We start from the raw sequence: 25,423 nt of genomic DNA, 5'->3' as shown, positions 1-25,423 counted from the left end.
AATTTGTTAAAGGTGGCTCATTTTAACAATCATTATAGATAGTAAGACTGAGTCCCTCTGCGTTTCCATTTTAACCTCTGATCAAATGCGATCGATAGTGAAAAAAATATAACAATATAGACCATCATAATTTGTATATTTTTTTGCTTCGAATATTATTTGTGTCCTGTTGTCTAGTTAACCAGAACACTAACAAAAACTTTCTACATTTTTTCCAAAGTCTGGTAAAATGTTAAATAATCCTTTGTGATCAACAGAATCGAATGCTTTGACTAAATCTAAAATTATAGTTATTACTTTTCACCGTTGACTAAATTTTTATAAATAAAATTGGTCGTTGAATAAAGAATATTTGTGGTACCCACCTCAGGTCGTATTTAGAGATATTATCTCCTGAGGTACATAAAGGTTTCATAATAGCCGTTTAAGGGGGTACTAGTTGTGATTACCCCGGGTGGCACTTACTATGAAATATTGTAAATTAGAGTTGAGGACCTTACTTTTGTTCATTTAAATAACAAATTTCAGAACAATTTTTTGATAAGCAAAATTAAAAGGTTATTGGAGGCAGCAAAATTGAATACCACCAGTCATCACAATTCCTAAATGTTAATTAAAAAATTATCAGAAAAATTTGCTTTGGATTCCCTAAAACACTAGTAAGATTATTTTTATGAATTTTATAATGTTATAATAATTTAGAGTTGAGTGTGTTTTTTTAAACTTTTTTTGATATTTCGTGATTTTTTAGAGTTAAAATTAGCAAATCAGTTGTCAAATATTTTTTAATTCTTATGTGTTTTTATTAGTCTTTTGTATTATTGTAGCTTTAAAAATTTTATTTAATAATTTTGTCTAAAAAATCGATTCATATCTTATATTAAGCTTACTGTAATTTTTTCCCCGTTATTTCACTTAAAGTGATAACCTTAAAAAACTCCATGATAAGAAATACTGCCAAGTATTATTATTAGTAGAAGTAGGTTAATTCAAATAATTGTGGATATTATAATTTTTTAAATTTTTGGATAAACTCAATTTATAATAATGTCTGCTGTCACTGAGTTGGATAACTCTGAATTGATGAATGTAAAAGATTCATGGCTTAATAAAACGAGTATCAGGAATTCAAATTACATACAAAATGAAAACTCATCGTAAGAACACCTTGCACATTTTTATGTATTTATTTAAACACCCGAATTTGACACTTTCAACAAATAAACATTAAAACATAAGTTCTATTTTTTTATTTTTAGGTTACCCAAAAAAGGGGAAACTAATATTCTTGTAACTTCAGCTCTTCCGTATGTTAACAATGTTCCTCATCTTGGAAATATAATTGGTTGTGTATTGTCTGCTGATGTTTTTGCAAGGTAAAACTAATAAACTTAGAAATCATTTATATAACATACACAGTGCTTTAGAGGAGCCATTAGTATTTTTATCTGCCACAATACTAATAAGATTCTTATTAACATTTTTCTCATAAGTCATAAGTCATTTTATAAATACATGAATAGATCAATATAAAACAAAGTTCATATGTTTCAGCTTCCATAAAAGTGTTTCTCAGTAAGATTGAGTAATTTTTCTGGATATTAAATTATAAATAAATATTCCCATTGTATTAATTTACCATTTTAAGATATACTATGGGCACTTATATATAATGGTTTTAAACTGAATTTGTATTCTAATTAAATTGTTTGATTTTTTAAGTTAACTTAATTTGTTTCCATTTGACTTATTTAAAGAAAATAAATTATGCTATTTGCTTAATTAAAAGGGTACTTTAAGATTCCTGTACTACTATAAGCCCAAATTAAACTATCTTCAAAAATCATATTAATAATGCAAAGCTGAAATTTCTTTAATAGTACATCTTCCATCATAATATGATGGAAGATATTAACAAAACAGGTATTACATCACTTACAAAGTCATACATTATATGAGTGTTTCATAAATTATTTAGTTTAGTAGACAATATAGCTAAATATTATTTTTTCTTGCTAGGTATTGTCGGCTTCGTGGTTGGAATACTTTATATATTAGTGGTACAGATGAATACGGTACTGCTACTGAGACTAAAGCATTAGAAGAAGGTTTAACACCCCAGCAAATATGTGACAAGTATTTTGAAATTCATAAAGAAATTTACTCATGGTTTAATATTGGTTTTGATTACTTTGGCAGAACTACATCACCTAAACAAATTGGGTAAAAGCAATAATAATTTTTACTGTTTAATTCTCATATTATCTTGATTTGAACAGAATTGTTCAAGAAATATTTCAAGTAGTTTATAATAATGGTTATACTACAACTGCTTCTATGGAACAACTTTTGTGTGAAAACTGTGATCGGTTTGTATGGTTTTACTTTTTTTTACATAACATTTTTCTTACTATTGAATTGTTTTGTTAGATTTTTAGCAGATAGATTTGTTGAAGGAACATGTCCTCGGTGTAGTCACGAAGATGCTAGAGGTGATCAGTGTGATGGCTGTGGTCATTTGATTAATGCAACTGAGTTATTAAACCCTAGATGTAAAACTTGTCAAAAAAATCCGGTTATTCGGAATTCTCAACAATTATTTTTAAATTTACCTAAAATAGAAAATAAATTGAATAAATGGGTTGAAAAATCTGGTGATAAGTGGTCATACAATGCAAAAGTAATTACAAAATCATGGATGAAAGATGGTTTAAAAGAAAGATGTATTACTAGAGATTTGAAATGGGGTATTCCAGTTCCTCTTGATGAATTCAAGTCAAAAGTATACTTTAAACATATTTTATTGACAATTAAAATTAATTATTAATATTAAATAGGAATAAATAAACGCATATTATAACTGCAGGTATTTTATGTGTGGTTTGATGCACCTATTGGCTATATGAGTATGACTGCATCTCATACTCCTGAATGGCGCAAATGGTGGCAACCTGAAAATGATGTCAATATTACATATTACCAATTCATGGCAAAGGATAATGTACCATTTCACTCTGTTATGTTTCCAGCAACGCTTATGGCAACTGAACAAAATTATACTATGGTTAATCATATAATGGCCACAGGTAATGTTTATTGATTTAATTATTGCTAATATAATAATTTAATTATAATTTTTCACAGAATATTTAAATTATGAAGATAGTAAATTTTCTAAATCTCGTGGAATTGGAGTTTTTGGTAATGATGCTCGTGATACAGGTTTATCTGCTGATGTATTTAGGTTTTATTTATTATTTGTCAGACCTGAATCTCAAGATAGTTCATTTAGCTGGGCAGATCTTGCTACTAAAAATAATTCTGAACTGTTAAATAATTTGGGTAATTTTTGTAATAGGTATGATTTATATTATACATTTATACTCTATTTGTAATACAATTTTATGAACATTTTTTAAATATTTTTATAGGGCATTATCATTCCTTGACAAATTTTTCAATGGTATCATACCAGATATAGAATTAGAAAAAGATGAACTGACATTATTGGCATTAGTAACTCGTGATCTACAAGAATATATTAATGTATTGGATAAAGCTAAGCTAAGAGATGGTTTACGTCTCGTACTTTCTATTTCTCGTCATGGTAATCAATATATGCAATTTCAAAAACCATGGGTTCTGGTAAAAGGATCTGCTAAAGAAAAGTAAAAAATTAAACTTAATTATAATAATTTCAATCAATTTTATTACAAAAATTATGATTTTAGGAGTAGAGCTGGTACTGTTATTGGTTTAAGCTGTAACATAGTTTGTTTATTAGCAATAATGTTACAACCTTACATGCCTCAAACTGTTAAAACAATTGGTGAACAGCTCAATGTCAATATTACTTCATTTTTATTAAATGATTTTGTATCAAATCTTTTGAAGTCTGGACACAAAATTGGAAAAGTAAATTTAAATAAATAATTTAAATAAAACTAGATTGTGTTAAAACCTCCCTCTGAAAACCAATAGCCCAAACTAATAAAAAAGATCAATTACAACACTAGTGACACAAGCAAAAATTTTTTTACAAAATATATAACTTTAATGATTTTTTTTTTTGCTCTAAAAACTATTAAAAATTCACTATTATTTTAAGAGGAGAGTGAAATAAGTAAAAATTTTCCTTTTATCTCTAGTTGAAATTTTCAATTCCCTAAAATTTGTTCTATAAATATTTTAACTTAATTTATATAATAAGTAAAAAATAAATAGTTAAGAAATCTAATACTCAATTTTTGTCTTTTTTCTTTAATTGTTGTTCAATTACAAAATAGAGTTTTAGTATAAAATTTTATATTTCATTGGTTTAGCCATCTCCACTTTTTGAAAAAATTGAGCAAACTGTTGTAAATAAACTAAAAGCTCGTTTTGCTGGAAAACAAAAAACTCCAGAAAAAGAACCTGCATTTGCTCCTGGATTGGATATTAATTTATGTACCAGCATTGAAAAGTTAGAAGAAGCAGCATCAAAACAAGTAGGGTTAATTTTTATTATAAATTAATAACTTGTTTAAGAAATTGCATAAGTCTCAAAGTTCTGAAGAAAAAGTGTTTCAGTGTGTTTTGTTTTTTATGCATAGACATCAAAAGAAGATAAAAGAGCGCAACCCAAAATTTTACACAAACATCCCATTTTTCCATGTTCTTTAAATGTGCTTTTGAGGTGGCTTCTTAGAGTTGATCAAAAAAGTACAAATTTGGATGGATTCAAACCATTATATGATCTTCTTTTGGTGTGTAATATTGATTTTTGGAAAAACAATAATTCATTTTTTTTTTTTTATCAGTCTAATTGACACATTATAAATGTTCAGTTTTATATCTTTCTATTTCCTGAACTTAACATGTTAGAGAGGGTGGTGGTCCTTTTTCATATGTCAGATGGTTCTTGGTTAAGCTAATGATGAATGGGATGGGTATTATGACTGGCTTGCACCAGAGACCAGATACCACTAATGAGAAAATTAGAAGAATAATCTCGTTGGCACTCTGAGAATCATATCTAACACCCCTTGTGCCGAAATATATGTTTCTACCAATAGCCCAAGCCAATCCCTAGTTTAATTGATACATTATTATTGAAAGCAAATTTTCAACAAATTCTGGATAACAATGTGTTCATAAAAATTATCATGTATCCCATGTCTGATAAAGAAACTACATATACAACATTAGTTCAACAGTATACAGCATACAATTTTGTATTGTAGAAATAAATAACTTTCATACAATACATCAAGTCTAGGGCTTTTAAACACATCAAAATAGTCTTTCTATTTTTTTTTATTAACTTGGTATATCTCATTGAATATTTTCCTTATTAGAAATATAGTTCCTTATTAGACCTTATTAGTTTAAATGACGCACTTATAATAGCTTAAAAAAGGTTTTAATTTTTTTTCCTAGTTTAATATTTTAGTTGAAATTGTTTTTAAGTACAATATTAAAAAGTCACAAATTATATACTTTAAAGACATGATCGAAATTTCCTCTATAGTAACTACTCTACAGGTTGATTTTTTTATCATAACCCACTCAATTACTTACAAAATAAATATATTTAAACATTTTTTTTTTTTTTTGTTATCTTTAGTTACATATATTTTTGAATTATTAATATATAATTATATAATTAAAACCAGTAGATTAAGGTGATCTAAAAATATAATATTTAGTTACTTAAAAATTTTTCGACTGTATCTTAATAGTTCATTTAATTCAAAAAATACTATAGAAATTTGATTTAGCAGAAAAAATGTCCCTACTTTGCAAGTAGCAAGTAGTGTTTATGACAAAATCAGGTTTTCTGAGTATTCTTATTGAAAAATGTTATAAGTATTGTATTAAAAATAATTAAAATAATTTTCAATAAATTATGAACGAACTAAATAACATTTGTTGAAAATAAGAGTCTTTAGTATTTTTAACTTAAAAGAACCAACTATAAAGATTTGGTCAAAAAGTCGAAATAAAATGAAAAATGTGTAAACATAAAGGTGTCCCACAAGTTCTAATGTTTCTTATAACTTTTGATCTAATTATAATTTTGTTGACATTATTTTGGACGACTGGCAGCGTCGTCTTAGCAATATACAGAAACGTATATTATTAGCGAGGTGCTGCAATTGTGTGTATGTGGGTACGGTTCGGCTGCAATCTTATGTACAGCTTTTGTCCACTTTAAAGAAATCATCTAAATTAATTCATTACTGTTTACTGAAGCTTTTGTTACTTTACTATATATAATGTTTTAATGTGTATTCTTATTATAAAGTTTTCAATAATGGTAAATATTAATTTATCTATATAGGAAATTTACATAATTAATATACTTGTAAAGTACACAAATGATTACAAATACAGGTAGCTATATTGTTTTTGATGACATCGCTGTCACAGTCACGGATTGTTTATTATCAATTATGACTATCAATAGATATACTTTTTATATAGTCAGTTAGTGTATTTATGAACTCACAACAATGTGCCTTACTACCATTGATAATAACAATGCTGTGTACCTGCGAATATTAATGTCATAAAAAACCAATACGTTTTTTATGGTAGTGATTTTAATCATTGTCAGATATCCTTATACTTGACCCAACTATGTTATATCTTCACCGTGCCGCGACTCCAGCGTTCTAGATTTTTTATGCTATTCTTGCTCTATTTGAAACTATTATTTCATGAAATTTCTAGTGTTTTAATAATGTAAAACAGTGAATAATTGTTTAATTCTATAAGTTACAGCCAAGAAACCTGATCCTTTATATACAAAATACATTTAAGATAGTTTTTTTAGAAGTTTAAACAAAAATATTGTATATTATGTATATTGATAGGGTAATTTAGTTCGAACTTTAAAACAAAACGGAACTCAAAAAAATGACTTAGAACCATACATTAAAGCGTTACTGCAAATAAAAAAAAGTTTGGAACAAATGAAAATTGCCTCAAGTTGCACAGAATCAGTAGAAGAACTTGAAGATAAAATTGTACAACAAGTATGTAGTGTCATATTTTATTCATCAAAAGCCTTACTTATTATTTTGTTTTATATTTCAAAAAAAATTTAATTCTACTACTGCTTGTAAACTTACTATTTTTAAAAATGTTTAGGGAACCAAAGTTCGAGAGCTGAAAGCATCCAAAGTCGAGAAAAACATTTTACAGCCAGAAATTGATATATTATTGCAGTTAAAAACAAAATTATCTTTAAAAAAAAGACAATCTGAGGGTTAAAATAAATCTTAAGCAAAATAATTTGTAACTCATTAAATGATTGAATTAAAAAAATCTTTATTAAATTATATTTATTTTGAGTAAATCCATGTTACTCTAATCATAAATAAAAATGAATTATCTTTAATGACATTTGCATAAAAGCAGTAAAATATCAGTCAATCTCCATTAAAGTTGATCTGTTACATTGAAAATAAGTCTACAAACATCTGATATAGATGATCAATTTTTTGTATGAAGCAGCTCAAGAAAGATTTATTATTTAAAAAACCCAGCTCAGTGGGAATGTGACTTAGTTGGGTTCAGTATAGATTTAATCAGACAATGATATAAAGTTAAAAATATAAAAAAGAATATTTTTACAAAAATCATATTTTTTTTATTAACTTTGATGACTGTTTTCACCATGAAAACAAAATAAAGTCCAAAATTTTTTTTTTAATTTTAAAGTATATTACATAAGCTCTAATTAAAGATATATATAAAAGTGTCAGTATTTCCGGAACACTTTCAAAAATTAAGTTGAAAAAGTTCTACTTTCTATATGCATTTTTATATTTTGAACCCCCCCTGTATTAAGGGAAATAGTCTAATTTAAAAAAAAAGTATGTCGAATGAAAGAAGTATATAAATATAAGGGGATTACACTGATTTTCATAAATATTATATCAATCTAATTGACATAGTATAAAAAGTTAAACATATTTAATTTTTTTTGTTTCTTTGAAGTCGAAAAAAATAACTTTAAAATTTGAACTAGCTAAATTTCAATTTTTATTAAGTGACGAATGAGACGTATGGTTTCTGAGACGGTAACACTTGAGTTTTTCACACCTGTGACACTGAAATTTTTCTGAATTCTTTTTGAGTTAGAAAAAAATGTTAAACTCATTTGATTTTTATCTCATTTAGATTCAATAACTTCATTAAATATCAAAGATCCCATTACTGTAGTCTCCTCTCGTGAGAAGAAATTCATATTAATATTATTGTACTATGTGGTTTTTTTTTGTAGCCATCATTTATTTTCTCAGCTTTCACTTGACCTACTATATTGACAAATTTTTTTTTTAATTTAAACACTACAAATTTGCATCGAAGCGTTTTTTATGATAGTGATTTTAATACTGTCAGATATCATCTATACTGGACCCAACTGTGCCACGACCCCACTGTGCTGGGTTTTTTTTATTTAATGATGTCAATTTCAAACTTGCAAGTTGAGCTATAAGTACTTTTAAGTTTTAAATTAAAATTTATTACCGTGATTCACCGATTAAATAATTATTAATTGCATTATATACAGGGTGGAACAGGTCTAACTGACAACTCATAGAATTTATGATCTACATAATATACTTTTTTTTATTTTTAATAAATATTTATAATAAAGAACTATATAAATAAAATATGTTTTTTTCGCAATTACAAAAAGATATTATAAAAATTAATTTTTATAAGATTTTATAGATAAGTTTTTAAGACAACCCAACCCCTTGACTAATGAAGTTGCGTCAGGTCGACAGCCGGCGTAAAATTTTTTGTTAAATAGTATGAGGTGTCCTGAACAAAACTTAAGCGAATTGTCTCATCTCGGTATAGTACACGTATTCTTTTCCATGCAAATTATTAACATTTGTAATTGACATGAAAAAACAAGTAATAGTATTATTGAGATAATTAAAATAAATTCTAGAAACATCTAAAATATGTTGAGTTTTTAATTAAATAAGTTCATATATCATAAATTTAAACATAAATAATAGTGAACAAGTGAATTTATTATCAAATCTCCTGATAAGGATTATTCTATAATAATATGATAACAATGATGGAACACGCACATTAATGATTGTTATTACTTTTAAATTGGCTAACCATGGAACACTTGTAGTTGACATACGATAATGTTTCTAACTTTTGTAATAAAGATTATAGATAATAATTTCTGTAGAAAGCGCTATAAACGTTATTATCCATGGAAAAGAAATAGCTTATTGTAACCAGTAAAAAACGTAATAAGGCAGTGTTTACTTTAGTACTCTACATAATGTGGACTAAGATTTGATACCAAACATTTGACATTTGACTAACATTTGATAGGAAAATTGTAAAAAAAAAAATCAAAATTTTACAAACTTCAAAATGCTGTATAATCGTTACTACTGAAATAAAATAAGAGTTTTTGGTATCAAAATTTTTCTTTAAAACTTATCTATAAAATGGCTATCTTCAAATCTTAAAAAAATTAATTTTTAAAATATTTTTTATAATTGTAAAAAATAATATAAAACATATTTTAAATATATATTTCTATATCATAAAAATTGATTAAAAAAAAAAAAAGTATAAAATGTTATGTAGATCATTAGTTCTATAAGTTGTCAGTTAGATCTGTAACAGATCATCTTTTCCATTGTGTATATAATCTCAAATAAAATATAATCTTCTTGTATTTTAAATTTCTATTAAATATAACAAACATTTCCCCTAAAAAATAACAAAAAATGATAATTTTAATAAATAAGTGGTGCCTTGAATAATTTGTACTAAAAATTGTCAAAGCCGTCATATTATACACTTTATAAATGAAATTTATTTACAATACTAATGGGCAATAAATAACAAACAGAATTATAACCCAACCGGACGGTCTATTAATAGCAATAATTTTAGTATATTTGAACGATAAATTCAAACGTTTCCAGCAGATAAAACAGATATTTTTAAAACGGCGAAAAATTCAAATAAAATATGTTATTAGGAAAACCCGCAACGTGTAGAGTTCATAAGTTTAAGAATGATTTCAATGCTCTTTTAATTTAAAGCTTAATTTTAATTTCATTTAAGTGTGCCAAATATTAGATAATTTTAATAATTATTCAAACAATTAAATTAAAATATGTAATATTAATTATATTATTTTTTCGCACTACATAAATAATAATAACAATAATATAAATGTTTAAAAAAAAATCTGATATGTTTTAAAAAACTTGTTTAAAAGTAAATACATGTCAAGAAAAAAATAATACTATGACATAACATTTATCCAAACTTTATTTAAGATTTAATCGTAAATCTGTCAGAAATTTGCATGGTTTTTTTTTTGTAACATTAAAAAACATACTTGTCACGAATGAGTTGACAGCATACAATGTATTCGAAGGCGGCAGGACGTATCAAAGTTTAACAAGCGAGTTTTACAAAAAATTTGTTGTACGAATAACAGGTCTTGGCATCACTAAACAGCGTTTTACAAATTTTAGATTGATTATAAATATATTTATGATATATAAAATATTCCTTACTATATGTATGTATTGAGTGCGTGTACACACTATAGTGAATATAAACTCAAATAAAATTTTATATGAGCATTTCGACACTCAAATTTTACTTTTCAACTTTCTTAGAGAAAAAATACATTTACAATTACCCCATTTGACCCAATCGCTCAGTAGCGTATTTTTTTAATTTAGAGATTAAAATGTTTAAATTCAATATTTTGTATATAAGAGGTTTTACACGCCTAGTTTGTTTTAAAGTTTATCATCAATAATTATCCTTGGAAATTTAATTTTAACGAAATAGTAGAAAATATATGATAATGCGATTTTTAATTTATTAATAAATGTGAAATAACGTATATTTTACGGTTTTTATATCCGTTTGTGTTATGAAAAATAAAAATAATATTAACGTTTTTTTATATTTGGTACATTGAGAAAAACAATTAAAAGAAACCAAAAAATAAATAATTTTTTATTATTGATTTATTAAGTGGATCATGATAAGAGAATCACTCTGTACATAGCGGTACTAGCGTTATTACCGATTTCATACTATTTTGTTATCAAGATAGAGAAAATATATTGGTACAATTTGGTTAATGATTTTAAATTTCCATAGTATCTATAAAATATGTAGTATCACTATTAGAAGCCATAGGAGCAATTATTATTGTCAATTCTAAAATCGCAGTATCAGCATAAAAATTGTGCATTGTTGTTTTACTACAGTATCGTGCAATAACGACAAAAACAGATATTTGTCCTTGGCTGTTTATATAGCTATGATACAGTAAATTTATCCGTACAAATATTTCTAAAAAAGTAAGAAAAACATTACACAATTGTAAAGAATTATTTTTAAAATATAAATTAATAATTAATTACAGAATGTTAAGTTGTTATAATTATTAATATTACTAGTATATTTTTACAGCTGTTAGAAAGAAATATCAAGTGGCAATGAATAAAAGAACAACATTACTATGTGCCACCATAATAACTTTTGGTCTTGGTTGCACTTATCTAGGGTGAGTATCAATTATTTATGAAATATCATTATTATTTATTATTTTAATATTAGTTATTGCTTGAAATTATAAAAATAATATTAATCAATACTGCATGATCACAAGGCGGCATGCAGTATTGTAAAAATTCTATTTTAAAAATATTTTATGAACAATAAATCTACTATAAAAATGTAAATATATTAAATATTAGAATAAATAATTTAAAAAGGTACCTTATTCTGAACAATTTATTTTGTTGTTTAATAAATTAAATAACCATAGTAGATCAATAATTTTTTTTTTAAATTCTAAAGACATACTACAGAATGAACTTTTAGATCTTCATTAGGTTTATTTATTTTGTATGATAATTTTTCAAAAAAAATGGTTTTGAATATGCTCTAATTTAGTTACTAAACCACTTGGACTGGCTCCAAATTTGGTATTCATATTATAAAATTGATCATAAGTCTGATTAAAATTTTAGCGCTATCTACAAAAGATTGGTATGTATAATTTTAGGTCATCAGCAAAAAGTTCAAACTTACTTTTCTTAAAGAATTTACCAACATTGCTTATAAATACTAAAAATAATAAATGTCACAAATGCTTTTCTTACTGTACTAGAAGTTACTTTTATTATCTTGAATATGAAATTATCCAATTTTACTTTTTGTATTCTATCTATTAAGTAGGACATAAACCATGATAATAAAATACCATCTAAATTAGAAGATTCTACTAGATCAGACTAATATATATATAATAAATTAATTATTGTTGATTTGGTAGGGTGGAATTTATGTTAGATATTTGCCAAAACACTATTGAAAACTTTAAAATTTTATCCCAAGAATCTGTTGTAACTTAAAAGTTAATATCATTTTTTTTTTTACTATACAGTTATGTAAATGAAGTGTAAAGCTAAATTTGGCATTATTAATTAACTTTTTAAAATTATGAAGTAGTACTAATCCAATTTTTTTAGTTGACTCATCATTTAACATAATTTGTATTGTAAAATATTGTTATTTTATTTTTTATTATCAGAGCAATTATCTGCCTCTGGAAGTTGTTTAACACTTTCTTGTACATCTTTACTTAAAAAATGAATATACAGTTATGTTCTTTATATAGAGACCCAAACAAGAAAAATATTGTATATTAATGCTTTTTATTTACGTCATACATTTTGAGTTCATAACTCTAAAGTTTGATAATTTTATCAGTATTTAAATAGTTTTATTTAATATCAGAATGTTATTTATAACATTTAAAATAAATTTATTAAGTTTAACTTAGAAATAAAGATTTTTTAATTAAATTTTTTTTTTTTTTTAATTTCTGGCTGACTGTACTCTCCTGAAAAAAACAAAAATGTACCTTTTTGTACAAAATTATTGATATTAGTTTTATTTGTTTGTGAAATCATTTTTTCTACATTTAAGTGTCATTAATATATACTAATAGCAATCTTAATTATAGGTTAACAATGAAAAAACCTGATTCCGATAGTTGGGATATTCTCATATTCACACAAACATGGCCTACAACACTGTGTTATACCTGGAAAGAACATAATGCATCACATGAATGTCATTATCCGCCTGTTAAAAATCAGTGGACAATCCATGGGATATGGTATGTTCTTTATACAATTTTAAAGTTTGTTTGAAGATGATTTTCTGAATTTTTCTTAAACTATACTCAATTTTATTATTCCACGAAGTGCCTTGTGTTCTATTTAGAAATAGAATAAATAAATTTTGTTTCTGTTGTGGAACAAATAAAAAAATTAAGAAATAGAAAAAAAGGTAAAGTTTTACCAACAAAGCTATATTTTTTATTTGACATTTTGAATATTAGTTTTACTATAGGAGTATGTTGAAATTAAAAATAAAGCTTGCATTTTATCTAATTTACAAAAACATAGAATAATGTATTTCATTTTTATTTTTTATTAGGCCTACCAAATTAGGGACTATAGGACCAGGATTTTGTAATAAGACCATGGTATTTGATGAGAATGCTCTCTATGGTATCAAAGATGACTTGAATAAGTACTGGACTGATATAGAATTACCACAGTTAAATGTTACTATGGACAAAACAAATACAATTAATATCACAAATGTTACAATGAATACAAATAATATTACCGTCACAAAAAAAGAGAGTATATGGCAGCATGAATGGGAAAAACATGGAACATGTGCTGTGAGCTTGCCTTCATTAAAATCAGAATTCTATTACTTTTATCAGGGCATAACATGGGCTAAAAAATATCCTATGAAAGATATTCTTGAAAAAGCTGGTATAGCTGTTAATAGTTCATTGACTGTTGATGATTATTTAAAAAAAATAAAATCAGTTTTAAATGTGAACGTATATGTATTTTGTTTTCACAGAAAAGTAGGTATTACATCAATTAACTTAAAATAGTATTTCGTTTTTCATAAATATTTTATAAATAACAATAATATAGCTTATTTATTAGTAATATATTTTAGGATACAGACGAACAATTATTAAATGAAATAAGAATATGCTTTAATAAAAATTTAGAACTTATTGATTGTGACGGTATAAAAAATTCTCGAGGTTATGGGAAATCAAATTCTCAATTGACAAATTGTGATAAAAAAAAACCAATTTTATATCTTGATTATGTAACTCCACACAACAATTCTAACTCTAATGAGTAAGTAGATTTTATCAGTACCTTATTAATTTTATTTTTAATTAACCTGAAATTAATGCTGTTCATGAGAATTTTGTGCGACTCTTAAGATACTAAAATTTGTAATTAAATAAAATATCTAACAGAAGTTTCTAACACCATTGCATGGAAATACGACTTGAAAACTATCAAAAGAGTTTATAAATATATACTTTCAGGCACTCAAAAGTGGTGCCCATTACAAGATCTAAACGTAGTTCAGTTAATCAAGATGGAGAGTGGACTGTTAAAACTTCTCGACATTCTAATAAAAGTAATTCCAATATCAACAACACTTTAAGCCAAGATTTAAATCAACAAAATAGAAAATATTCAAACAATACATTAAAAAATCAATTAAACAGATCAAATTCATATCAGCCATATTCCAATACTGCATATTTTCCTAAATTAAATAGATCAAATTCTTTTCCATATATTATACGGTACAATATATTTTCTTTCAATGTAATTGTCTGTGTTCTATGAATTATTTGTTCATTTTAATGTTGTAGGTGGTTAATAAATGACATTATTAAAGATATTTTTATTATAAACACAATTGATTTAACTAATAAATTCGTAAAAAAAAAAAATAAAATTACATTAACAAAACTGAACTAAAATAAATATTTTGTATGTTTTAGTAATGAATGGGACTATTTAGTATTTTCTCAAACATGGCCATACACATTCTGTCATACTTGGACAATTGACTCAAGTAGCCATACTTGTAATTTACCACAAAATCGTAACCAATGGACAATTCATGGAATCTGGTATGATTTATATATTTATTTATTTAAATATTGAAGTAATTAATTTATGCACTAATAATAAGTGTTATCAGTGTTGTATGATTACTGTTGTTATTCAAACTACGTCTGAAAGTTATTTTTGCTTTATATAATTTTTTTTGTATTTAAGATTAACCTAATGATTCTTAATGAAGTTAAGTCAAATTTTAAAGTATATAACTTAAAGTTGGTTAACAATATCTTTAAAAAAAAAATTTAGTCTAAATATTAATTAATAATAATATTATTGATATGAAAAGAAAATACAGAGTGGGTCACTAAAACTAATCTATATATTATTCATAAAGAAATATTGATATTAGAATTTTTTTTTGATAGTCAAGTATTATATTAAATAATCAAATTTATTTTATTGATTCCTAATTAAACATTTATGAAATCAGTAAAAACAAAGGATAATCTTTTATTTGTTATTTTTAACATAAAAAAAGAAGTAAAAGTGAATAGATCATAACATCATTTGCTGTATCAAAATACCTATACATATAATAATAGAAACATAATTGTAAGTCCCCTGAAACATTATTCTGTGGATCTGTTACATCAGAAACATATTTAGGGTGGCAAAAAATCTTTAAATTCCAAAAAATTAGCAATAGCCCCCAAAGAAATTAAAAAAAAAAAATTATATATTGTTATATAATTGTGCATATGTTTTTATAAAAATATTTGGAAATCTATGGCAAATTTTAAGAGTTTTAAAGATTTCTAGCCCCCTTTAAATTATCTGATGATAATATGTACTAAATATTATTAATTTGTAATATTAATTATATAAATATTTACTAGTTTTAAATATAGATAAAGCTATACTATTATACTATTTGACTGGATAATCAAATATATTTAAGTAACTAAACATTTATTGGTCGAAAAAATTAAAATTAAAATTTTTTTCCATAATATATTGTTATACTTTCATGATCATTCAATATTTTATAAAAATTGATAGCATTAGTAAAAAATATCCATATTTTAATGAAATATCAATAATATTTAATATTTTTGATAAACTCTAATAATTTATTAAGACTAATATATTTTATGTAAAAAAAATTTGTGTAACAGGCCAAATAAAATAGGTACTTCTGGTCCATTTTATTGTAACAATCAAACAGTATTGAACTTAGATGTATTAGATAGTATAAAGTCTGAAATGAAAAATCGATGGACTGAAGTAAAAAATTCTAATTCATGGTTAAACAAAAAAGAAGGAGAACTTTGGAAACATGAGTGGACAAAACATGGCACTTGTGCTAAATCACTTCCAGCCCTTGACACTGAATTGAAATACTTTCAGCAAGCTTTAAATTGGTCTATAGAGTATCCATTGAATAATTTATTAGCTAAAGGTGGTATTCAAACTGATGGTTCTTATCCATTAGCCCAATATTGGCAAACTTTAATAACGGCTTTAGGCAAGAGGCCATTTATTGATTGTTACACCGATAAGGTAACTATTTTGATTATTATAATTATAGTAATTTTAAATAAATATTATATTTAATTAAATTTTTTTAGAAAAACCATGTAGTGTATATTGATGAAGTTCGTATCTGTTTTAACAAATTATTGAAACTTATCGATTGTGATTCATTTAGGCACCATAATGACAAACCATATACTAATTGCCCCGATAACAACATCTATTACCCTGGAGTCAAAGTTTAAAGCATAAGCAATACAACTATTATAATTTTTACCATAAATAACATTCAATGAATAGAATTCGAAAACTTAAGAAAAATTAATTTACACATTTTTCGTAATATAATTTGATCATGTTTATCTTGTATCTATTATTTTATATAAACCAATGGATTAAAAAAAAAAAACCTAAATTTGTGCATAGTTATTGATAATATTAAATCAGTTAGTTTATTAAATTTTTACTAATCAAATTTTAAATTAAATATTTTTATAAAAAAATATTTCTCTTAATATTCACTTAAATTTTTCATAACATAAGTAGTTAGGAATGTATTATTTTAAGTATGCTTGATTTTTTATTTGTAATGTATACCAGTGAATTTTGTTTTTAATTATCTAGTAGTATATAGTTTTAATATTGTAAGTTCATTACTCTAAATTCACTTTTTAAATTTGTAAATACATTTTTGTATAATAAATTTAAATAAAAAATTTGTTTAAATATAACATATTATTATATACATTTTTTAACTAAACATGTTATTAAAATATATTTAATAACCTCTAGGAAAATTATGTGGCTTTACAAAAAAANCTACGTTGTAACTCAACTAACAAAGCCGGATGGTATGGGTCTAATGGCACCAATATATCTGTTGAGGTATTGACAGTGATCAAATTTGTATTAGAAAATATTAAATCCAGATATGAATTGTATATATTAGGAATTGTGTTGACCTGATACAAGTTTAAAGATGAAAAGCACTCATAAATAACATCTACTTTAACTGATCGAGCGCCATCGTAAATCATGCCATGGTCATCATTATAGAATTTTGTATCACCTAAATTGTAATCTCCCATTAAAATAAAAGTAAAATTGGTTTTAACAACACTAGATAAAATAGACTGCACAGTATCAGCATGAGCTGAGTAGACACTAACTGAGCTCCCAGGTGGTATATAGCATGCACCAATAATATATTTTAAATTACCACCACTATTTACAGTTACAAACAACTGTTCAACATTATCAGTGGGGATCTTTATGATTTCTGAAAATAAACATTTATTCACACAGATTGCTACTCCACCACCTCTCAAACATGAACTGGTTTTATCACTCCGGTCAACACGATAGACTATATAGTTATCAAAGCTAAGCTCTGAATCTAAAATTGAATCATTTATATATTGAAATATAAAAAAATTAGAAACTTATATAATAAATAATATTTAATTTTTTTTTTCTATCTATTTTAATGTTATAATATAACATAATTATAAATTATTTTAACAAAATAAATTAATTTGTTCAATTTTTGTTTTATATTAAAAAGTATCGGATCAGAAATATATAATTCATATAAACAAATATAAATATTAACAAATGGAATTAACACACTTAAATAACAGACTGTACATAATAACTGAACAACAATCATAGACATAAAATAACGAGAAAAAAAATGTATATATACTAGAAACTTAGTAAAAGTTAATTCTTGGTCTTTTGAAAACTAACCTATAAACTCTCTAAATAATTTGTATAGCAATCATTTTTATATAGATCTTTATTATATGGACATCCATTTTCATATGCATATTTTACACAATTGAAATATTCATTTTTAAGTGCATTTTCAATTACTCTTTCATTCCATGGGCAACCATTTTCATAAGCATATTTTAAACAATTTAAGTGACCATTTTCAGCAGAAATGCGTGTTGTGAAATCATCCCAAGGACAACCATTTTTATGAGCGTATACCAAACAATCTAGATGACCATTTTCTGCAGCTAAAGTAGCAGCTGAATTATTAATTTGACAGCCATTTTCATAAACATATTTAAAACATTCTAATTGACCAAATTCGGCTGCTGTAGCANTTTCTGCAGCTGAATTATTAATTTGACAGCCATTTTCATAAACATATTTAAAACATTCTAATTGACCAAATTCGGCTGCTGTAGCAGTGATAGTGTCATCCCAGGGACATCCGTTTTCATGAGCATACTTTAAACAATGTAAATGACCATTTGCTGTAGCTTTTTCAGTAACTAGTATATCCCAAGGACAACTATTTTCATGTGCATACTTTAAACAACTTAAATGACCATTTTCAGCAGCTATTATTAAAACATTTTCATCCCATGGACAACCCTGTTCATGAACAAACTTTAAGCAATCCAGATGACCATTCATACTAGCATACCATGATGTGTCAGCATCCCAGGGGCATTTATTAAAATGAGCATATTTAAGGCACTCTAGTTTTCCATTCATAGCAGCTGAATGTGTTGTATTAATATCCCAGGGACAATTATTTTCATGAGCGAATTTGAGACAGTCTAAATTACCATTATGAGCAGCACTTTCTGTAGTTCTTTCATCCCATTTGCACCCATGTTCATGTGCATATTTTAAAAAATTAAGATAACCAAATTTAGCAGCTTTATAACAAGTAGATAAATCTATAGGACATTTATTATCTACAGCATATTTGAAACATTCAAAGTGTTTTTCAGATAATGTCCAATATGTAACCCAGTCATTCCAAGGGCATTCATTTTCAAATGCATATTTCAAACATCTTAGATATCCTTTTTTAGCAGCATTTATGGTCGTATATTCATCCCAACTGGCACCATTTTCATGGAAATACTTCAAACAATTTAAATGGCCATTTAATGAAGCTTCTTGACAAAGAGACACGTCCAAAATCAATGACTTGACTTTAATATGGTTCATAACATTTTTACAGCACACTTTTACATCGAAATTGGGAACATATAATTGATTAAAAGACTTTTTTTGTTCTTCATCGCACGCGTAGTATGAAAGAAAAGCTAATGAAAACATAATAGGAATGATTTTGTTTGATAATGAAAATTTTAAATCTATTCCCAGAGAGTATAACTCAACTTATCCGTGAATGAATTAAAATATGAAGGTAGAAATATTAAATTAACTTTAAATATAATATTGAAATAATTGTCTTAACTACAATTAATCTAAATCACAATATTTTATTATTATCATTTTAATATAGATAACATTATCTAGAAAATGTTTTACTTTTTTCTGTTTTTTAAAATTATTATTGAATTTCTAATCATAGATATATAAATACATATTATATATTTTTGTTTGTAACTAACTGTCTTTAATAACTATATTACTGAGCTATAACTTGTAATGTTTTTTTTAATGGTTAAAGAATTTTGTTAAATAGTTTAAAATTTAAAATGTTTATTTTAAATCTTTTTAAAAGATTAACATACATAGATCATTAATAAATTGTTAAGATCAAATTTTATTCTTTTTCCGATAAATAAACTAGTAGTGATTAAATCGTGTATGAAATCGTCATGAATAATTGGTATTTTAATTGAAAATTTATTAAGATAAAATAATTATCTTAACTGCTTAAAATTTTTATTACCACTCTTAATTTATAATAGTAAATTAAGATTACATAGTTTGCTAATAAAATCTGGTCTTAAACATTTGTTTCTATATATTTATTTGTTGAAAACACTATAAAAATTTAAAAAAAAAATGGATGGTAAAAGATTCAGTTTTTATGTTATGGAATAAGATTGTGCATGCAAAATATAATTTATAGCGTTTTATCTAAAATATTTATTAAAAATACAAATGCTATATAAGAATGAATAGGAAAATTTAATAAATATTCATAAAAGTATAATGTAACAAAAATAAATATGAAATATTAAAAAAGGAGGTAACTAAATTTTGGTAATATATTTTACAAAATGACAGTTAATTACTTTCTAAATGATTTTTATAAAATTTGTTGTTATAAGATCTATATTACAGGGACATCCATTTTCATAAGCATACTTCACACAATTAAAACATCCACTTTGGAGAGCATTAATAATTAAATTTTTATCCCATGGAGAACCATTTTCATGAGCATAAATTAAACAATGCAAAAAACCATTTTCTGCAGCTGAATTATTAATTTGACAGCCATTTTCATAAACATATTTAAAACATTCTAATTGACCAAATTCGGCTGCTGTAGCAGTGATAGTGTCATCCCAGGGACATCCGTTTTCATGAGCATACTTTAAACAATGTAAATGACCATTTGCTGTAGCTTTTTCAGTAACTAGTATATCCCAAGGACAACTATTTTCATGTGCATACTTTAAACAACTTAAATGACCATTTTCAGCAGCTATTATTAAAACATTTTCATCCCATGGACAACCCTGTTCATGAACAAACTTTAAGCAATCCAGATGACCATTCATACTAGCATACCATGATGTGTCAGCATCCCAGGGGCATTTATTAAAATGAGCATATTTAAGGCACTCTAGTTTTCCATTCATAGCAGCTGAATGTGTTGTATTAATATCCCAGGGACAATTATTTTCATGAGCTATAAAAGCAATTGAGTTGTCAATTCTACAGCCATTCTCATATGCATACTTTAAAAATTTCAAGTGAACATTGCCAGCAGTTGATGTAGAGATGAAATCATGCCACGGAATTCCATTTTGGTGTGCATATATTAAACAATTTAAATGATCATTATCAGAAACTCCTTCAGTTACTAGTCCATTCCAAGGACATCAATTTTCATGTGCAAATTTTAAACAATTTAAATGACCATTTCCAGTAGTTATCATAGCAATGGTGTCATCTCATGTACAACCTTTTATGTAAGAAAACTCTAAACAATTAAGGGGGCCATTCATACTTGCAAGATATGTCATTCATTAAAATGGGCATACTTTAGACAATCTCAATAACCACCCTCTGCAGCACTACATGTAGTAAGCACGTCCCATAGACAATTATTTTCATGGGCATATATTAAACAATTTAAATAACCATTTAAGGCAGTAACACTTGAGATAGTTTCGTTCCAATGACACCCTAATTCATGAGCATACCTCAAACAGTTTATATGACCATTCAGAGATGCAATGAGACAAGTTGATTTATTCAATACTTTATTTCTCGTATAGTTCAATAAACTAATACAGCACAGTTTTACTTCGAATTTTGGTATATTTAGTTGACTATAAGTATCTTTTTCATTTTTGATACAAGCGCAGTAGGAAAGAAAAGTTAATGAAAACATAACAAAATTTTCAATCAAATATGTAGTTTAACATATGAGTTCATATAGTAAGCACGTAATTGTATTCATTTATTTTATCTTTTAATACAAAATTGATAAAATTATTCTTATCTATTTAAATAGTATCAATAAAAAATCTTTATCAAGATAACGAACTAAGAAAAAATAAACAGGACACAAGTCCTCATCGGACGGTCCGGTTTTGTTATACATTTCACAAAGAAGTGGAATTTTAAAGTAATAGCGCTATTTACTATTTTACATTATTTTCACCTTTCGTCCGCTCCATTTTTAAAATTTTATATTCTGAAAATATATTCATCTATAGAACTTACTGTTGGCCAATTTTACCCCTTCTACGGTATTTCTATAAAAAAACTGAAATATACCCTCGTTCCCGAGGAAGGTCCTCGGGTCCAGTCCATTTTACCTTGGTTTGTGGTCGAGATCAAAGACAAATAATAGTTATTATAAATTATTTGGTCAAGATAATAATATTTTGTAATTAAAAGTAATAGCTTAAAAAAATTGATTCTTTCAAATATTTTTTAACATTTCAAAAATAACTCCGACTTACATTTCTTAACTATATATTTTTAACTTAATTATTGAAGACTTTTTTATTTCATACAAAAAAATAAGCTAATGTAAGCTTACATAATAATTAAATAAAATAAGAATTTTATTTAATAGTGTAACTATTAATAACATTTCTTTAGCTTATAGCTTCTGAAAAACCAAAATAAGTTATAAACGAACGTGTACAAGTGAATGTATTTATATACAATATAAATTTAGTGTTAAAGTAAATCAATTAAAAATGCAAAATTGATAATGCCGATATTATCATAGTAGGTTTTATTATCCATGTTGCACTCAAAATTAATTTTCTTCAAGATTGTAGATTATAAATTAATTATTGCTATAAGAACAATAAGTGGATCGTGCCTTTTTAAATATTATTCTAAAAGAATAATTAGTGCGCTTTAGATACGGTAATTATTTTAAAAATCCATGAAAACATTTAGTTTAAATTTTGGGTCTACTAGAATTTTTGTGTATAATCACAATAATATATTTTGCTTAGAACTAATTGAAAAATTATTACTATATAACTTTTTTTTTTTTGATATGTCAAAGTATACATTACTTGGATTTTCTCAAGTGCGCACTTATATGTAGATAACAATTGAGCCCTGATTTACAAATCCGCGTGCCCACTATAATTTTATGTAGTAGGCCCCTAAAAATAACAAACCTTCAATTATAAGTAATCTCAAAAAAAAGTAATTTTTATAATCTTTACTGTAAGTATGTAAATATATTTATGTATAAATATACATACACAAATATAGATTTTAACAGACATAAAAACTTAGTTTAGAGATGTTGCATACAAACCAACATAATGTTTGTTACAAATACAAATTAAACAAGAAGCAACATGGCGACCGCTTCCTGTTGCTTATATATATAACCAATTACATATTATATATAATTGTATATACTAGGTAATTGATTAAATATACCCCAAGTCACAACTTTAAATTATAATACCATATTATAATTTTTTTTATTTAGAAGTTATTACTATCCTATGTTCTATTATTAAAAAAAAAAAAAACAAAATTAGTCCTATCCCTTCTTTACTTTTTTTAAAAATATTATCAACTTAGGTTTAATTGGGTGGTGTAAGTATGTTATATGTAATGTAATATATTATAGTGTGTAAATATGTATTATTTATTTATTTTTTTTATTTATTTTATTTACTAAATTAACGCCCCAAAGGGCAAGAGTACAGTTAATAAAACTTAAACTAGACATCAATAAATTTATAGCATACAATTAATTATAAAAACAAACAATATAAGTAAAGATTCTTAACTATATAATCGATCTCTTTATTATATCTAAAGAATTAAAAAAGAAGTCCACTTTATGACAAACTTCATTACATTCTAATAACATACGATTGACCGGAGCAAAAAGATTATAGTTCTGTTGGACAGAAGAAACATAAAACATCGTTTGAGACCGTAAATGGACTGAAGGAACATTAAAAGGAATAATATCAAGAATTTCTGGACAGTCAATTTTATTATTTAATAAACTATGGATCCAACTAACGTCAAACATTTTCCGCCTCATACTCAGACTGGTTAGACCAATATCTGAAGCTACTACATTTAAATCAACTTCATTAATATCGTATTTTCCTACTTTTACTACTAACATACGTAGAAAACGTTTTTGCAATTTTTCCAGTTTATTAGTAAGATTAGCTTGATATGGTGACCAAATAATTGACCCATATTCGACTATAGAACGCACTAAAGAACAATATAAAACTTTTAAACAAATAGGATTAGAAAACTCCCAGCAATTTCGCTTAAGAAAGCCCAACATCCGTAGTGCTTTATTATAAATAAATGAAATGTGTTCAGTAAAAGATAAATCCGAAGAAAGAATTACACCTAAGTCTTTGATATGAGGAACATTTATGATATTAATACTATTTATATTATATGCATATAGTTCATATGAACGCTTACGACAAAAAGTGATCTGAGCACATTTAGACACATTCAAGCATAAACCATTAACAACACACCAATTATAAAATCTGCACAAGTCTGCTTGGAGATTATGACTGTCGTGAATTGTACGAATGTTAGAATAAATTTTTACATCATCGGCAAAACACAAATAGCTTGAATGTTGAAAGACATCAGAAAGATCGTTCATGAAAATTAAGAAAAGTAATGGAGATAAATGCCCTCCTTGAGGAACCCCAGAGGGGATATGGATAATGGAAGAGATAATATTATTTATCTTTACTTGCTGCTGTCTGCCTGTGAGGTATGAAGCTAACCATTTAAGTAGTGGGTCTTTAATGCCAATATGTTTTAATTTATCAATTAATACCTTGTGATTTAATGTATCAAACGCTTTTTTCATATCAGTATAAATTGCATCTACTCGACCACCATTTGCAACAGTGGAAACAATATTAGTATAAAACACAAGCAGGTTAGTAATAGTTGATTTAGAACTACGAAAGCCGTGCTGGCAGTTATTCAGCACGTTTTTAAAACTTAATGATAACTCGGGCTCTAGAAGTTTCTCAAATATTTTCGGCAACACACTTAATTTAGAAATAGGTCTATAATTACCCACATCAGATTTGTCACCTGATTTAAAAATAGGTGTAATATAACTTGATTTCCATCGTACTGGAAAAACACCCGAAGACAATGACAAGGAAAACAAAAAATGGATTGGACGAGTAAGCGGATAACGACAAGAACTAAAAATGATACCAGGGACAAGGTCAGGACCGTAAGTAGTGCCCGTATTTCGTTGCAGTTCTTCAAACAATTTTAGAACCGGGATCTCACATGAGGCTATACTAAACGAGGAGGGTAAAATAATATTTGGATACGTTGATCGGACGGTTTGTTTCGAAACAGAATAATTAGAAGCAAAGAACTCACTAAACATTTCAGACACATTGATCATATTGTCTGACTTTATATTTCCAAAATAC

At 25.8% G+C, this 25,423-nt stretch overlaps 3 protein-coding genes across 7 annotated transcripts; 2 read left to right on the top strand and 1 right to left on the bottom strand.

Moving 5' to 3' along the window:
• The first annotated feature begins 943 nt into the window (after window positions 1–943).
• On the top strand, window positions 944–7,327 carry LOC126896219 (methionine--tRNA ligase, cytoplasmic). Of its 3 annotated transcripts, none has more exons than XM_050668810.1 (13): window positions 944–1,157; window positions 1,260–1,376; window positions 2,020–2,223; window positions 2,280–2,369; window positions 2,431–2,782; window positions 2,867–3,086; window positions 3,145–3,358; window positions 3,432–3,668; window positions 3,732–3,915; window positions 4,323–4,487; window positions 4,593–4,745; window positions 6,858–7,019; window positions 7,135–7,327. In XM_050668810.1, the coding sequence occupies exons 1-13, from the start codon at window positions 1,048–1,050 to the stop codon at window positions 7,255–7,257; spliced, it is 2,331 nt and encodes a 776-aa protein (XP_050524767.1). In that variant the 5' UTR covers window positions 944–1,047; the 3' UTR covers window positions 7,258–7,327. The 3 variants fall into 3 exon arrangements, with proteins under 3 accessions (XP_050524767.1, XP_050524769.1, XP_050524768.1); XM_050668811.1 differs by having other exon boundaries at window positions 995–1,182; XM_050668812.1 differs by lacking the exon at window positions 4,593–4,745 and having other exon boundaries at window positions 945–1,157.
• A 3,792-nt stretch (window positions 7,328–11,119) lies between these two features.
• Window positions 11,120–16,970, top strand: LOC126896220 (uncharacterized). Of its 3 annotated transcripts, none has more exons than XM_050668813.1 (9): window positions 11,120–11,372; window positions 11,485–11,578; window positions 13,046–13,201; window positions 13,525–13,972; window positions 14,071–14,261; window positions 14,459–14,725; window positions 14,927–15,058; window positions 16,166–16,550; window positions 16,619–16,970. In XM_050668813.1, the coding sequence occupies exons 2-9, from the start codon at window positions 11,511–11,513 to the stop codon at window positions 16,766–16,768; spliced, it is 1,797 nt and encodes a 598-aa protein (XP_050524770.1). In that variant the 5' UTR covers window positions 11,120–11,372; window positions 11,485–11,510; the 3' UTR covers window positions 16,769–16,970. The 3 variants fall into 3 exon arrangements, with proteins under 3 accessions (XP_050524770.1, XP_050524771.1, XP_050524773.1); XM_050668814.1 differs by having other exon boundaries at window positions 11,120–11,394; XM_050668816.1 differs by lacking the exon at window positions 14,459–14,725 and having other exon boundaries at window positions 11,127–11,372.
• A 381-nt stretch (window positions 16,971–17,351) lies between these two features.
• Window positions 17,352–22,077, bottom strand: LOC126907371 (uncharacterized). Its single transcript, XM_050688635.1, has 3 exons — window positions 21,535–22,077; window positions 20,716–21,358; window positions 17,352–18,547 (listed from the first exon to the last, which is right to left on the bottom strand). The coding sequence occupies exons 1-3, from the start codon at window positions 21,871–21,873 to the stop codon at window positions 18,273–18,275; spliced, it is 1,257 nt and encodes a 418-aa protein (XP_050544592.1). The 5' UTR covers window positions 21,874–22,077; the 3' UTR covers window positions 17,352–18,272.
• Between the last annotated feature and the right edge of the window lie 3,346 nt (window positions 22,078–25,423).

This window comes from Daktulosphaira vitifoliae, unplaced genomic scaffold (assembly GCF_025091365.1).
Source record: "Daktulosphaira vitifoliae isolate Bord-2020 unplaced genomic scaffold, ASM2509136v1 Scaffold_1, whole genome shotgun sequence".
Classification (NCBI taxonomy): domain Eukaryota; kingdom Metazoa; phylum Arthropoda; class Insecta; order Hemiptera; family Phylloxeridae; genus Daktulosphaira; species Daktulosphaira vitifoliae.
This window is presented reverse-complemented; position numbering and strand designations above follow the sequence as displayed.